This window comes from Myotis daubentonii, chromosome 3 (genome assembly GCF_963259705.1).
Source record: "Myotis daubentonii chromosome 3, mMyoDau2.1, whole genome shotgun sequence".
Taxonomy (NCBI): Eukaryota; Metazoa; Chordata; class Mammalia; order Chiroptera; family Vespertilionidae; genus Myotis; species Myotis daubentonii.
In genome coordinates, this window is record NC_081842.1 from 120,308,333 (window position 1) to 120,324,777 (window position 16,445).

The following is a 16,445-nucleotide window of genomic DNA, read 5'->3' on the forward strand; positions in this document are numbered from 1 at the left end:
ACCACAGAGGAGATGCAGCCACTATTGGAAAATTCCTCCCAAAGAGGAGAGACACATACCTTGGCTTAACCCTTCTTCCCACTCTCCAACTTTTGCCTACCAACCAGAAGTCACTTGGTAATGGAGCCAAGGGCAGGACCTGGATCGGACAGTAGTGACCTACCCTTGGACAGCATGATCTCAACTAGATAAAAAATTGTGCTTATGAAATGATGTTAAAAGTAATTTTTGCTGATGGGATTTTATATGACTTTTATTTTTCTGTATTTAGAACCCGAAAAATATTATTATTATTTTTTGTTTGTTTCATCAGTATTATTGGTCATATACCCAGAATTCATTATATAAATCTTCCAAAATAACTAGATTTTACAAGAATAGTTTATAATTCAGCTCTGATTGCACAAATACGTGACACAGGAAACCATTTTTACAAATACATGTTTTCTTATAAGAATACTCCAATAAAGAAAATAAGTCTCTATACATCTTACAGTAAATTTTATGCAGTTTCCCCCCATTCAATCATTATTTTATGATTTCTATCACAGTATGTCCATTACATCCAATAAACCAAATCACAATTTGCTGCTGCTTCTCACTTTCAGCTATTACTGAGACTCACACTGTTGAGTTTTTAGGCTTCTCTTTCCAATCTTTCTTGATCTGAAAGAATTCACATATTTAGGCTAGAAGGGGTCATTTAAACAATACTCCTTCTAAATACAACTTGTATCAGGTTAATCACTGTGCCCGGTGAATGATCTTTTCACTACGGCAGATAGTAGTTTTACCACCACTGTATCAGGCAGAAGGGAAAATCCTTGCATGCCTACGTTTCTAAACTGCAAAAGCGAAACTCTAGAAACAAGAGTTAAATACAAATATTAAGAAAGCTAAAACATGTGCTATTGATTAGAGAACAGTTTTAAATTCAAGGTCTCTCCCAGGTTGAAGAAGACATAAAAGAAATAAAGTATAAGGATATGGCAGTAGTTTCATAAAATATTGAAAAACTGCAAAACGTTAATCTCTTAGGTCAGTGGTGTATCATATCCAAGTGCCAGAAGATACAGACTCTGGCTAGCTGAACTCAGTATCTGACATTCACGTGAGGCTGTGGCTTTGATAGCTTAATCAATACTCACTTGCCCAAAGCAAGTAATCATTTAAGCCAGGGAACTTTACAGAATACTGACCATTTTCCTGAAGAGACAGCACCCACAAGAGGGAACATTTGGCATTGATTCCATTCCTTCACTGTTACTGAAAAGTGTGTCCACTTGGCAAAGCTCGTCTTAGTTTTCAGGCAGCATGAATTAAAACCAAGAGAACAGCAGTATTCTACAGTCCTGTTCCTGAGTCCTCAGCTCCAATTATCCAATACTCTTACAAACACTCTTTAATCAAGCCCTTGCCCAACAGATTTAACAGTACTTGGGGACAACATGTCCCATTGCTCTTGACTTCTCTTTCTCACACCAGTGTCACACTTGCTACAGGTTTTTACCAAAATACTTCAGCAGAAATTGGAAATGAATTATTCTGCATTACTGAAAGTGTTCAATCACATTATAATGGGTCACATTTGCATAATAACTATGAGATGGTCAAATAATGTCTACTGGAGTGATTTTGCAAATTCAGCATAGTCAATGTAGCCATCATTGTTCTTGTCATTGTCTCTTAAAACACCATCTATTAAGTTAATCAGTTCCTCTTCGCTCATCGGTGGTTCCTGTTCATTCCCTCCCTCCTTAGGGACATGAGTGATGGCTGTGGAGAGTTCTAGGCTGTTAAGCAAATTATTGCCGTCATAATCATGCATTTTGAAATAATGGAGCTGCAGTTCTTGTGGAGACATCTCTGCCTCAGGTTTGTTGATGACACCTTCTAGATGTTCCATGATATGCTCTTGGTCGTGCACTGTGTGCTTATCCAGCCCCATGCTGCCACGATGGGCAGAACTGGCCCCAGGCTGCTCAGCCCTGATGCCTGAGGCACAACAGGCCCAGAGCAGGCCGAACAGGAAGGGGGCTCTGAGCAGCTGTAGAGATCTCATGGTCACTGGCGCCTCCTGGCCCGCAGCTGCCCAATTTTGCCAGACACGCAGCAACGCTGCGTGAGCCTCGCCAGCCCCAGTCCTCAGCACCTCTCTAGAACCCGAAAAATATTATTAAAATAAAAAATAGCAAGTGTGTGTGTGGAGATGCCAAATGAAAGTTTTACAAAGATAAATATATATCTAAGAATGAATATGAGCAGCCAAACAACCAGGTTGTTCTCATGAGGCTCCAGGCTTCAATAGGCTGCCTACCTAGGGCTGGGTGCGCTCTCGGCACTGGTCAGCAGAGTGCGCCCCAGCCCAGCACACCCAGGCCTCCCGCACTGCTGATGGTTGGCAATTTCCTGGGCACTGCAGGATGGGATCCCAGGGGCACCTGTTGCCCTACCTGCTCTCCCCAGTCCCCAGCCCCCATCTCAGAGCTGCCCCTTCTGTTTTAGGCAAGCCTTTGCCAGGACCACCGAACTCAAGGGTCCTTACTTGTCCCTTTGGAGTGTTTGGCATGTGTGTCCATGGAGCCTTGAGCATCAGTGTATGGGTTATGCTTAGCTGAAAGGAACTTGCACAGAGGAGCCAGTGGTCACCAGTTAGTGCTCTCAGCCTTAGCTATCATGTAAGAGCAAATGCTCTATAAAACCATCTTGGTTTTCCCTAAATAATCTCAAAGTAATGAGTGCAAGGCTCCATCTTTGCAGTTCCTGCTGATCTTCAAGCCGCTCACCCGAAGTGCCTGATGCGGGAGATCAGCTCTGGCAGTAACTCCAAAGAGCCAGGGTAGTTAGGGCTGCAGTACTGGGTGTCCGGAGGACATCTCTGTGCAGGTGAGATGTGTATTGTGACTGTGCTCTTTGCTCTCCTGGGATTGCAGGACTTTTGCACTGCTGGAGGTGCAGGCAGCGCTGAGCTGGAGGCCCTGCCTGCCCAGAGCTCCTCCATGACTCTTCCTGAAGACAGTTTCCCCTGGACATCTCCATACAGGTCCTCAGGGGTCAGAGGGATTTGGGAAGTTTTCTTGGAGAATGGGTCGAGCGTTGACTAGTGGTCATTGCAAAAGTGTAACTGGGCTCTGCTATTGAAGGGACCTTCGGCCCTATGTGGAAGTCCCTCGGCTGCTATTTGGACTCCCTGGCAGCCTGCTGCCTATAAAGAAACTCTGGGCTGTCAGTCACAGTCTGCTGCCTGTACATTGTCAGAAAGTCCAGTGAGGTGGAAGAAGAATTCTTCATAAGAAACATCGATGAGAGAGAAACATCGATCAGCTGCCTCCTGTACACCTCCTACTAGGGATGTGCCCGCAACCAAGATACATACCCTTGACTGGAATCAAACCTGGGGACCTTTCAGTCCGCAGGCTGAAGCTCTAGCCACTGAGCCAAACCGGTTAGGGTGGCTAGTTGCTCTTTCCAAGCATCCTCTTTCCCTTATTCCCTAAGACAGTGTGCTTTTATTTGTGTGGCTTTTCCCCCCTAAGTAAGTTTAGAATGCTTTACAACTTTATGCTTTTCTATTTTGGGAAATGAGTTAAAACCTCTTGAAGAGAAGATCGAAAAATGAAAATATTACATAAGCAAAATATAATCCCATTAAGTGTATAAATGGATGTAATTTTTAAAAAATCTTTATTGTTCAGATTATTACAGTTGTTCCTCTTTTTTCCCCCATAGCTCCCCTCCACCCGGTTCTCACCCCACCCTCTGCCCTCACCCCCCACCCCCACTGTCATCATCCACAGGTGTACGATTTTTGTCCAGTCTCTTCCCACACCCCCACATCCTTTTCCCCCTGAGAATAGTCAGTCCACTCCCTTTCTATGCCCCTGATTCTATTATATTCACAAGTTCATTCTGTTCATCAGATTTTTTATTCACTTGGTTTCTAGATTCACTTGTTGATAGATATGTATTTGTTGTTCATAATTTTTATCTTTACCTTTTTCTTCTTCTTCCTCTTCTTAAAGAATACCTTTCAGCATTTCATATAATACTGGTTTGGTGGTGATGAACTCCTTTAGCTTTTTCTTATCTGTGAAGCTCTTTATCTGACCTTCAATTCTGAATGAAAGCTTTGCTGGGTAAAGTAATCTTAGTTGTAGGTTCTTACTATTCATCACTTTGAATATTTCTTGCCAGTCCCTTCTGGCCTGCATAGTTTCTGTTGAGAAATCAGCTGACAATAGTGTGGGTACTCCCCTTGTAGGTAACTAACTGTTTTTCTCTTGGTGCTTTTAAGATTCTCTCTTTGTCTTTTGCTCTTAGCATTTTAATTATGATGTATCTTGGTGTGGTCCTCTTTGGATTCCTTTTGTTTGGGGTTCTCTGCACTTCCTGGACTTGTAAGTCTATTTCTTTCACCAGGCAGGGCAATTTTTCTGTCATTATTTCTTCAAATAGGTTTTCAATATCTTGCTCTCTCTCTTCTTCTGGCACCCCTATAATTCAGATGTTGGTACACTTGAAGTTGTCCCAGAGGCTCCTTACACTATCTTCATATTTTTGGATTCTTTTTGTTTTTCCGGTTGGGTGTTTTTTATTTCTTCGTACTTCAAATCTTTGACTTGATTCTTGTGATCCTCTAGTCTGCTGTTGGATCACTGTATAATATTCTTTATTTCAGTCAGTGTATGCTTAATTTCTAGTTGGTCTTTTTTTATATCCTTGAGGGTCTCACTAGACTTATTGAGGGTCTCCCTAAATTTATTGGCAGTTTCTAGAAAATTCTTGAAAAACCTTATAATCATGGTTTTGAACTCTATCTCCAGTAGTTTGCTTTCCTCCATTTCTGTCATTTGTGACCTGTTTCTTTGTCTCCACATTTTGGCTGCTTCCCTGTGTTGATAGAGTGGCTTTCTGTGCTAGGTGTCCTATAGGGCACAGTGGCTCAGCCTCCCCAAGTACCTGAGGTGGACACTCTTGGTGGACCCCTTTGTGGGCTGTGTGCTCAATCTTGTTGTAGTTAAGCCTTGATTATTGTTGGTATCACTGGGAGGAATTGACTCCAGGCCAATTGGTTGTGAGAATCAGCTGTGCCTATGGTGGGAGAACTTCTGTGCTGGAGACACCATTATGGGGCCGGGCAAGACTTGCTTCAGTGGGGCTTTGGTGCTCACTGAGTCTGCCCCCTGAGTGTGTCCCTTATGGATCTGAGGAGTTGTAATCTGGATGGTCCCACTCTGACCACTGGGTACACTGGCACTTGGATCTCTAAGGTGGTGCTAATTTAGCCTCTGCCCAAGGCTACCCAGCAGGAGCTACTGACAGATCTGCAGATTCCTCTTCTTTGTTTGGGGTTTGGAGGTGCCCAGATGAGGCCCAGCTGTCAAGCAATGCAAGCTGCTGTGGGGCCTTGGGCCTTCTTTTGGATGTTCTGGGTCTCTCTGACCCAGCTGCAGTTTGTTAGGTAATTTTCAGACTGCAAAGGGCCAAGTCATTCATATGCAAAAGCCTCTGTGCACAGCTTGGATTGGGGGGGGGGGGGTAACAGGGAATCAACAGGGTGGAGCAAACAGCTATGGCTGATCCTCAGTCCTACCCCAAGAGGTCCCGGGTCTCAGTGTCCTGTGGTAATCGCTGTAAGCACCTCTGAGAGAAAGCCACCCTCGAGTTCTGACCGATGCCAGACAGTCCAGTTTCTCCCCGTATGAGTCTGGGTCCACAGAGACTCCCCTTGAATTGGAGTTCAGAGCAGTCGGGAGCTTGAGACTCCCTCCTGATTGCAAAAGACAACCATGTCCTCAGTTGCCAGCCCTTTCCGTGTGCACCTCTGTACCTCTGAACTTTACTTCCGCACCTCCTCTGAGTCTCAGTGTGCTTTTCTCTTTCCTTCTAGTAGTAGACTTTCCACTCATCCAGCCTTCTTGTGGTTCTGGATGATGTCCATTTTGTCTTTTAGTTGTATTTTTGAAGTGGTTATGCGAGGTAGCAATTTCAGGTGTTTACCTATGCCGCCATCTTGGTTTCTTTCATGGATGTAATTTTAATAGTGAAAAATAAACATGATTTCATCAAAGTAAACTTTCAGGTATGAAAAGTTAAGTCTCTAACAAGCAGGAACCCAGGCCAATACTGCTTGCAAATGTTGATCTTTGGAATTCTTGAGATGCTTCACAGAGCTGAGACTTGTTTTGTCTGGGCTGATGCCTCAAATCAGTTCTTTTCTCTTAAATACATTTTTTTGTGGGTTTCACTAAACCATTCTTACTTTTAATAATTCACATGCAATCAAATTCATCACAATGCATTCTTATTCTTAAAATAGGTCACTATTTTATGAGATGTGTATAAGGAGTTTTATATTTATGTTTAGAAGTTTTGAGGAGAAAAGAATCTTTTTTTCCCCTAAGTAACCTTGTAGATTTTGGTTTTAACTAAACACATGTGGCAAGTACTCATTAATTATCAATTCATTTCATGGGTCAAAATGCATTTCCTATGTTCCCCTTTCTATAGGAACCCTATTAGATTATTTCTAATTCTCAGTGTGTATCAGAGTATAAGTAATGACAATAAGTAAATGATTCAAAATATTTCTCAAAATAAAAGGCTGACATTTACTGAATTACTAGAACTTATTTTTCTGAATGATTTTCTGTAATTAAAAATTAATACTTTTATCATATGAATTTTATAGTAAGGGTGATTGTAAATGAATTTTTAAAGTTTTGGCTTTAGAAGTAGTTCAAGAATTCTTTTTCCTTGCAGGGAGAGCTTTTATAATTTGTACCTCTATGTCTAACTTCTTGTGTCTTTTCTAATACACTAGTTTTTTTAATTTCAGTCCACTTTTTAAAAAAAACAAAGAAACCATACTTTATAGCTAAAATACCTTATTAAAATTTTCTTAATCTGGAGGGCGAGTGGTAGAGAGAGAGAATTACTTCCCACAGTTATTCTTTATGCTGTTTGAACGTTTTACCAAGTACATTATACTTTTCCAAAAATTAAATGGAAAACTTTTAGTAATCAAGTCAGTAAAATATTTGATGAACTCTAGTGGTTTTCATTCACATATTTGCCCTTTAAATACTTTCAAGAATGGAATGACATGAATAGACATCAGAAATTAGATAGAAGTGACTTCTTATTTTAGACAATTGTCTAAAAGATTTTTAGTTCTCAATGCAAAATGGCTAACCTTATTTTTATGGATCACATGTCATTTGTCAGTAAAAGGTAATTTAAGATTATGAGATGTCTTTGCTATAACTGGTGAAACCCTATCTTTCAGATCTTCTAGTTCAAACTGTTAGAAGCACTTAGCCCTTTGATGTTCTGTGAGGACTGGCACCTTGCTCTGGGTGCTGGGGCTGTGGAGGGAGCTGTCCAGGGCCTGGCACAGAGCTTGGCAGGGATGGGGGTCTCTCTAAGTCTAAAAACAAGACAACGGTTTATTTCTGACTTCCACTATTCAATGTTGACAAATTGTCCCCTGCCTCCTTTTCTGTCCCTGAATATTACTCATTGGAAAAATGATATTCTAACAACAAAAATTTCAAAGGAAGAAAATTTACAATATTCCACTTTAATATAATAGTTGTAGCATTTTTGGCTGTTTTCTCTATTCATAAGTACATCTTTTTGCATAGGGCTGATTGAACTCCACAGCTCCCTTTTTAATTCCCATGTGGCCACATGGACTTCAGAAGACTCCTCTCAGTTACTCAAGTTCATCCATGGAGTTGGTTCTCCATTTTTTCTTGGCCATTTCTCCTATTGTTGGACATTTGAGATTTTTCAAATGTAATGTTTGAATTTTAGATTTCCTGAAGTATATATGAGTTAAAAAGAATGGAATTTTATTGGCTTTTGATATACATTACAAAATTCCTTTTCAAATAATTGTACAAATTTACAGTGCCACATAAGTGTTTCACAAATGAGGTTATTTTATGGTTTAGTTCCACACGTCTATATCCCTCCTCTCCAGCCAGTGAAAGGTGCCTAGGGGAAGTGGGACATGGCATACATCCATGTATGTTACTGTGAATGTCTAAGCTTCAAATACTAAATTCTACAGATATTTTCTCACTCAAAAATACAAAAATAACCGATTTAGCTCCAGACTTAATTCTAGTATTAGATCCGACTTGATAGTCCAAACTCCACTGGCGGGGAGGAGCATGTGCCATCTGTCACAGGTGAATTCTGCGTCACCCGAGCTTCCTTCAGGCCCACATGCAATGAGCTCGCCAAGAGTCTTCTTGAACATTTTGTGTGCCGGCTCCTCAACATGGTGGAGAACATCCCAGGCGCTTGCAGCCTCAATATTATGCTGCGGCTCTTAGATGCGTCCAGGGCCGGGGCATCACATAGGGGCAGAATGGGAGCCAAGGACAAATCTGTTTTCATACCCTGGGCTGTTTTTTCTGAGTATTATTCCCATTTTAGGGCACTTGGCTATTTTATTTTATTTTTTAAACTAGGGGCCCGGTGCACGAAATTCGTGCACTGGGTGTGGGGGGGGGGGAGTGTCCCTCAGCCCAGCCTGCCCCCTCTCACATACTGGGAGCCCTCAGGCATTGACCCCCAGACCCCTCCGATTGCTGGCTCTGCCCCTTGCCCAGGCCTGATGCCTCGGCCAGAGGCGTAGACCCCCATCACACTCCGATTGCCTGATCGGCCCCTTGCCCAGGCCTGACGCCTCCGCCAGAGGTGTCAGGCTTGGACAGGGGACCCCCATCTCCCCCCGATCACTGGCTCTGCCCCCCGCCCAGGCCTGAGGCCTCTGGCCCAGGAATCATGCCTGGGCAGGGGACCCCCATCTCCCTCTGATCGCTTGCTCCACCCCCCGCCCAAGCCTGACGCCTCTGACCCAGGCTTCAGGCCTGGGCAAGGGGACCATCATATCCCCCCAATCCCTGGCTCAGCCCCCCACCCAGGCCTGATGCCTCAGCCAGAGGAGTTGACCCTCATCACCCTCTGATCACCAATCACCAAATCGGCCCCTTGACCAGGCCTGAGGCCTCCGGCAGAGGTGTCAGGCCTGGGCAGGGGACCCCCAGCTCCCCGCGGTTGCAGGCTCCTCCCCTGCCCAGGCCTAACGCCTCTGGCTGAGGCGTCCGGCTCAGACAGCGGGGACCCGCAGCTGCAGCGGCCCCGTGATTGTGGGCTCCGCTTTAGGCCCAGGCAAGGGACCCCTAGCTCCCGGGACTGCCAGCTTCGACCGTGCCCAGCTCCCATCGCTGGCTCCACCCCTACTTCCTGCTATCACTGGCCAGGGCGGCAAAGGCACCTGATTCTCCGATCATGGCTGGGGGGCAGCTCTTAGCTCCCCCCTGGGTTTCCGATCACTGTCAGTGGCAGGGGGCTTCTTCCTGCTTTCCCTTTCGCCTCCCTGCATTGTGCCTACATATGCAAATTAACCGCCATCTTGTTGGCAGTTAACTGCCAATCATAGTTGGCAGTTAATTTGCATATAGCCCTGATTAGCCAATGAAAAGGGTATCGTCGTACGCCAATTACCATTTTTCTCTTTTATTAGTGTAGATCCTCACCCAAGGGTATTTTTTTCATTGATTTTTAGAGAGAGTGAGAGAGGAAAAGACAGAGAGAAACATCCACGTGAGAGAAATACATCAATAATCGAACCCAGGTCCCTTCGGTCCACAGGCCGATGCTCTATCCACTGAGCCAAACCAGCTAGGGCCACTTGGCTATTTTAAAACATGACATTTGAGGGTGGAAATCTCTTGATCAGCCACCACAGCACAGCACAGATGAAGGGAGACTAGATTAGTTACCTTGGCAATTTCTTCCAATGTCGACACTCAAAGAGACACTTGGGGATCTCTGGGTCTAATTTATGTTTCATACGGACCGACCCCTTCTCTGGCCCTGGGACTCTCTGGGGACACGCCCACAGGTGCCACGCGCTTAGGTGGTCTGCTGGGAAAGGCCAGCGCAGGGTGGGTGGGGGTGGGGGTGGGGGGTTGAGGGGGTAAGAAGGGGCGCTTCGCCTGCAGCGCCTGCTCTCTGCTGCCGCCACGGCTAGTTCCAGTTATCTTCTTAGGGCAGGGCCTCCACCTGCCCTTCCGTTTGTGAGACTTTAAAAATCCTCCAAGAGAAACACTGCAAGGCCCCTTTTCATACCAAAGGGGTTATTTTCATGGTACAGGTAGCAAATCATTCAAAGGAAGGACCTTAAAATGATTCCTATTTCTATGTAGGAATCCTAGCTGTGGAAGGAACCGCCCCAATTACCCAGCCCAACCCCTCAGGTTACACAGGCTGGGAAACTGAGGCTCTGTCTTGCCCACATTGGTTCGCAAGGTGGTAGCTGAGGAGGGGCTCCAGGCCACTGTTTTTAAAGTCACCATAATGAGCATTCAGTGTTTGCTCTTCTAAAAACGGAGACATGTTCCAGGTCAGAAATCAGAGGCAAATCATCACAGTCACAGGCCCCTCACAACTGAGGAGTTCTTTCAAGCTGCTTAAGCTCTCTCTCACACATAAGTGTGAGTGTGTAAAATGACATCTAGCCACAACAACCCACTCCGTAAGGAAGGGAACTAATAGGAAATTCTCTGAAGTTCTTAACAAATTTTGGCAATTTTCTTAGCCCTGCCTTGCGTAGTTTATCTTTTTCTTAAAAAAATGAGTTTGTAGATTTTGATAACTGTACATACATATAACAGATTTTAAATGATTGCTTTTGACAGAGAAAAGATGTCTAGTAACACAATTTATGGAAACGCACAGAATCCTTGTATTTGGATGGTAGATTCTTAGGAGGAAGATGCCCTGAGGCCAGGACCAGGTGCTTCTGTTCTGAAAGGAAGAAACAGAGTAGGGAGGCCTCTTGTCTAAGCTTTGGAAACTGTAAAGCAATGTTTGCATGTAGGGTGATAAAAGTAAACAGGAGTGGCTCCCTTTACCCAGGCCTTGCACTCAGTGCCTTCGTGTTGTCATTGTGCTTACAGCAACTTTTGAAGAGCTGCTCTGTCATTACCTCAAACTACAGAGGAGGAGACTGAGCCACTCTGTCGTTACCTGAAACTACAGATGAGGAGACTGAGCTTTCGCTGGTGTTGGGTACTTGCTCAAGGCCAGTCCACCAAAACAGTGGCAGAGCTGGACTCAAAGTCGGGTCTGCCTCACTCTAAAGTATGTAATCTTTCCACTGCTTTTTTTTATTATACTGAAGAAATTATGATTAAAATAATTTTCCTGCTTTTCTTGGCAATTTTTTCTAAGATCTGACAATTTCCTTTTCTGCACATTCTGAGGAAGGAGTGCGGGCTCTTAACTCCCCTGCCTCTCAGCTGTGGCTGGGCTGGACTTTCTCTGCTTCCTTTCCTCCTGCTTAATCAGCTCAAGCATGGGGGCTCCTCAGGGGCCAGAGGATTAGAGTCCCTTTCTCTGACTTTGTGTGACTTTTCCCCCTGGTGCTATGGGACAAGCACTGAAGTAACTGCACTGGGGATCTTATGAGGAAAGGCCCATGTGGCACACGCACATAAGCAACGTTTGGCTTCTCCATTGTGGCTTAAGCAACTGTGACCCAGAACCCTCATGCCAGCGCATAGTGAGAAAAGCCAGTTTTCATTTCTCCTTTCATAAGCCCATCTGGGAAGGGCAGGTGCAGGTCTGGCTGCTTCAAATAGAAGCGAGGGGCCCTGTGGAAACTCCCTTACTTCCTCACCTGTTGTTCAGATCAATGAAATGAGGAACAGCTGTGCCCATATCATGCGCATTCCTGACTTCTGTGAGACCTTTCATTTTGTTTTTTTAATTTCTAGTTTCTTCACTTGTAAAATATAGGACTTATTCTTGGTGACCTCAAGGATCCTTTTTAGCTTTGACATTCTGTGTCCATGCTTCTGATTAGGGCTCAGATCATGGAATTTGCTATCTCTACCTTGTTTAATTCTCCCAGCAATATTATTATAGCAGGAATGGCTGGGACTAAAAATCACCCTTGTTGATTAAAGTCGTCATCCCACCATCGTGACATTCCATTTGGTGTGGGTTAGCAATCCTCTCTAAAGCCTGTGTCCAGCACCAGTTAAAAGGTTGAAGGAACCCTAGTGTGTGTGCTTGGGATCCCAGAAAGCAATAGGTAATTTAACACCAGGGAAGGTTATTTCCATGAAAAATTAAGGATTTCTCTCAAACATGCTAAATCTTAAGAGATCAAACTTTAAAAAATTGATATTTATAAAACTCCTCTGGCTTTTTTGTGATAGTCAAAAATTGATCCTTTGTAAATTACAATTAAAAATGCCTCCTTCATGAGGTTGTTATGGGAACTAAATGGGAAAAATGATGTGGCACTGCTAGCAAGTGTCCGACACCTTAGGCACTCAGAAATTGTTTATTCACTTAGGGTAAAATAATAAATTCCACTTTCGATGCTCATGACTATTGCTATTGTTTAGCCTTGAGGCTGAAAAATTCCCTCAGATCTCAAGAAGCTAGCAAGATTTTAGTAAGACAAAAGAAATGCACATGAAACAATTCAAGAACAGCTGAAGCCAGGACATGACCAGTTACTGAACTTGGGAGGCAGTACCCCTAGCAGAGCAAGCAGATTCTCACAGTGAGGATCTCTGAGTCAGATTTTCAAGGAGAGTGGTTGCCAGTATAGATGACCACCCTAAGAAAGAGTCAAGATCACATGCATGGGTTTCAACAATGAGGATAAGACTAAGTAAAATTATGTGCTGTCAATAACTGAGAATGATGTGTTTCATTCCAAATGATCAGTATGGTATCTAAGTAGAAAAGAGAAGTGCTGTGAAATTACAGCAAGTGAAAGAAGTTGAGTACAAAATTGTAGTAATTATGTGAATTTCCCTTGTGGCTATGTATGAAGGTACACAGATAAATATTAGAAAAAATATGATGTGAGAAATTCAAATAATGGGCACACTAGGGCGATGGATTTATGGATGAATTTTAAAAGCATTTCTTTAAGTAGGCTTTCACTAATAATTGACATCGACCAAACATTTGGAATAATTTCCTACCGAATGATTACTTGGGTTGAATATTATACCAGTCCTCGGCGAGGGCTCCATTCTCTGCTGAGGCAGACTTCCTTGATGGTATTTATTGTGATCTTTGAATATAATTATTTTTTTTAAAGAGAAAAAAGTGCAAAAAAATCCCACAGGTCTTGGAGTCCACTTCCATTTCCATTTCTGTGGATCTTCCTTTGCAAATTCCCTTCAACCTGATTTTGAATCCAGAGCAAGGGAGAGGCCCTGGGAGCTCTGACTTTGAGATTCAAGGATTTTTCCTGCTACTTCTCCGGCAAATGCTTTGTTCCCAGGAGTCATTCAGTCCAGTAGAGGCATATACCCCTCACACCTAAGAAAAAACAATATACCAACAGGCAACTGGCTGAATGGATAATTCAGGAGGTGATTGATTTACATTTTATTTTGGCAGAAGGACCCTTCATTTCCAAAAGGACCCAGGAATGTCCCTCACAAATGCATTGATTTTTCAGGACACACTAACTCTGTTTAGTGGTCGGCCCCATAGATAGGATTGTATGCTCAGCGCTGGCTCTTCTATGGCTTGAGCAGGTGGGTTCTTGCTCAGGGGAAGAATGTGAGGAGATGCTACCTGACTGTGGCCCTCACTGATCTCCCAGCTTTCCATTTTACTTAAGTCAAATAAATTCAGCCCTTGCAAGCCAGTCCAATGCAAAGGAGTCCAAAAAACACATGGTTGTTTTGCCAGTAAATTCACTCCTGAACTAGCAGTGAATGAAGTGACGTGGCTCAGCTTGTCCTCTAGTCTCCCTTGCCACCACAGGGACGCCTGAGGCCCTTTTCACTCACTCTTGTGTGCCAACTTCTCAAAGCCTCCTTGCCTAAATTTGCTTGAGAATGTGGAGTAGAGGAAGGAGAACTGTACAGAAATCCTTAAGACCTGGCTTCTAGTCCTGCCTCAACTTCTACTGCTAACCGAGTAAGCCAGTCACCCTCTCTAGGCCTTCATCTAATCTATTAAGTTAAAGAGAGTAGGCTGACTCTTCTGGTTACCTTTAGCTCTTTGATCTAAATTTTTTGATTAATTCAAATCAAGTTCCAATCACTCTGAAACTTTTAGTTGGCTCTTCTCATAGTGTTAGTGTTCAATTTGGCACTATTGTGATTTTTCCTTGTTTGTACCCATTTTATTTTATTTTTGGCAAGGATTTTTTTCCCTTTTTCTTTTTCTACACATATTCCTTGAGAATAGGACTATGACATCTGGGTCCTTATATCTCCTCACAGTGACCTGAGCTCTTGGGAACATTGTCAAAATAACATTCTTCTTGGTGATTCTAATCTTTATTTTAGAGTCTTTCTCATGACTATAAAATATTTTTAATTCAAGAATAAAAAGTTATTGCCCTAGCCATTTGGCTCAGTGGATAGAGCATCGGCCTGCAGACCAAAGGGTCCTGGGTTCAATTCCAGTCAAGGCACGTACCTCAGTTGCAGGCTCCTCCCTGGCCCAGGCCCTGGTCAGGGCTCATGCAGGAGGCAACCAATCAATGTGTTTCTCTCACATCAATATTTTTCTCTGTCTTTCCCTCTCTCTTCCACTCTCTCTAAAAATCAATAGAAAAATATCCTCGAGTGAGGATTTTAAAAAAAGTTATCAAAATTTTAAATAACTCCTGGAATTCTAATACATTCACTATTTTTAAAAAAATTATTTAAAAAATTTTTGCATTATAGTTGACATACAATATTATATTAGTTTCAGGTATACAGCATAGTGGTTAGACATTTATATACTCATGATGTGATTACTCTAATAATTCTAGTGCCCATCAAATACCATACATAGTTATTAAAATATTATTGACTATATTCTCTATGCCAGTGATGGTCAACCTATGACACGCATGTCAGAGGTGACACGTGAACTCATGTTGGGTGACACCATCGACAGAGACAAAAAATTGCATAATTCAAATATTTGTCTCTTGCAACGGCCAGAGTTTGCCATCACTTAAGTAATATTATTACTCACATTACTCATGATCAATAATGCAATTCTAAAACCGGATGTAAACACGTACATCGGTGTTGCGTAGCAAAGATATATAGAGAAAACATCCAAGATACATTGTTCCAATATTGACATTAATATAAAAAGGTTAAGAATTGCACTATAAAGAGATTAATCTTTACTCATGACATTTTATTTTTACTTGAGTGACAAAATGCCCAATTCTGGAAATGGCCTCCTTACTGTCAACATGTGCTTCAGGTAAGCTTCCCGTGCGTTCAGGTGCATTCAGCAAATGGACGCTCTTGATCGCCATGTTCGTTAGGAGACAGGAGTGGGAGGATTGGAAGAAAAAGATATACAGTGCAACAGTGCTCGACGAGACATTCTGCGTGTCGGATAATTGATTACAGCACCATATATTTGTTGGTTATACATACTATCTTTGAATTGTTTTGCACCAGGAGTCAGTGCAACAACACTGCAAAAAGTTAATAGGTAAGAAACCTATCAACCGTTTATAAAAAACGCTGTGATTTATATTTATTTATTTTTGCAGCCTTATGATGGAGAATTAAAAAAATAAAAAAGTAAGATTGAATGATAAAGGAAGTGGAAGTAGCAGTAGCCGGCCCTTTCAAGACGTATGGACCAAGATGTATGGGATTGTCGACAGAAATAATAGATCATTGTGCATACTGTGTAATGAAATGGTAGTAAGCAGAACGTGGAATGTAAAGAGACATTTTGAAACTAATCATTGTCAGCTTTTGAAAAAGAGTATCGATGAAAGGAAGGAATACATTTCTAGGCAGCTACACCTCTATAAAAGTCAATCAAATTCCATCATTAAATTTGTAAGATGCTCTACAAATTTAACATCAGCAAGTTACTGTATTGCTCACTCCATAGCTCAGCATGGAAAAGCCCTCAGTGATGGAGAATTTATTAAGAAAACATTTCTAAGATGTGCACCAGCTCTATTTCACGATATGAAAAATAAAGATGATATTATTAAAAGAATTTCTGAGTTACCACTCAGTAGAAATACTATCAAAGACAGAATAATAGATCTTAACAAAAGCATACAACATCAATTAAAAAAAGACTTAAATAGTTGTAAATATTTTCTGATTTCTCTTGATGAAACTACTGATGTCACATCAAATGCTCGGTTGGCCATTATTGCTAGATAGTCTGATGGTCTCACAATGAGAGAAGAGTTGATAAAGTCAGAATCAGTGCCAATAAGTACATCAGGAAACGGAATATGTAAGGTTGTTATAAAAACATTGAGTGACCTAAACATTGATATCTCTAAAATTGTGTCAGTCACGACAGATGGGGCACCAAATATGGTGGGAAAAAATGTGGGATTCCTGAAATTGTTTATGGAAGCTATTAGACATCCACTTGTACCTTTTCATTGC

General features: G+C 42.5%; 1 protein-coding gene across 1 annotated transcript; it reads right to left on the reverse strand.

Moving 5' to 3' along the window:
• Nucleotides 1-300: 300 nt before the first annotated feature.
• On the reverse strand, nt 301-2,090 carry LOC132230632 (multiple coagulation factor deficiency protein 2 homolog). Its single transcript, XM_059688387.1, has one exon. The coding sequence runs from the start codon at nt 2,060-2,062 to the stop codon at nt 1,622-1,624; it is 441 nt and encodes a 146-aa protein (XP_059544370.1). The 5' UTR covers nt 2,063-2,090; the 3' UTR covers nt 301-1,621.
• Between the last annotated feature and the right edge of the window lie 14,355 nt (nt 2,091-16,445).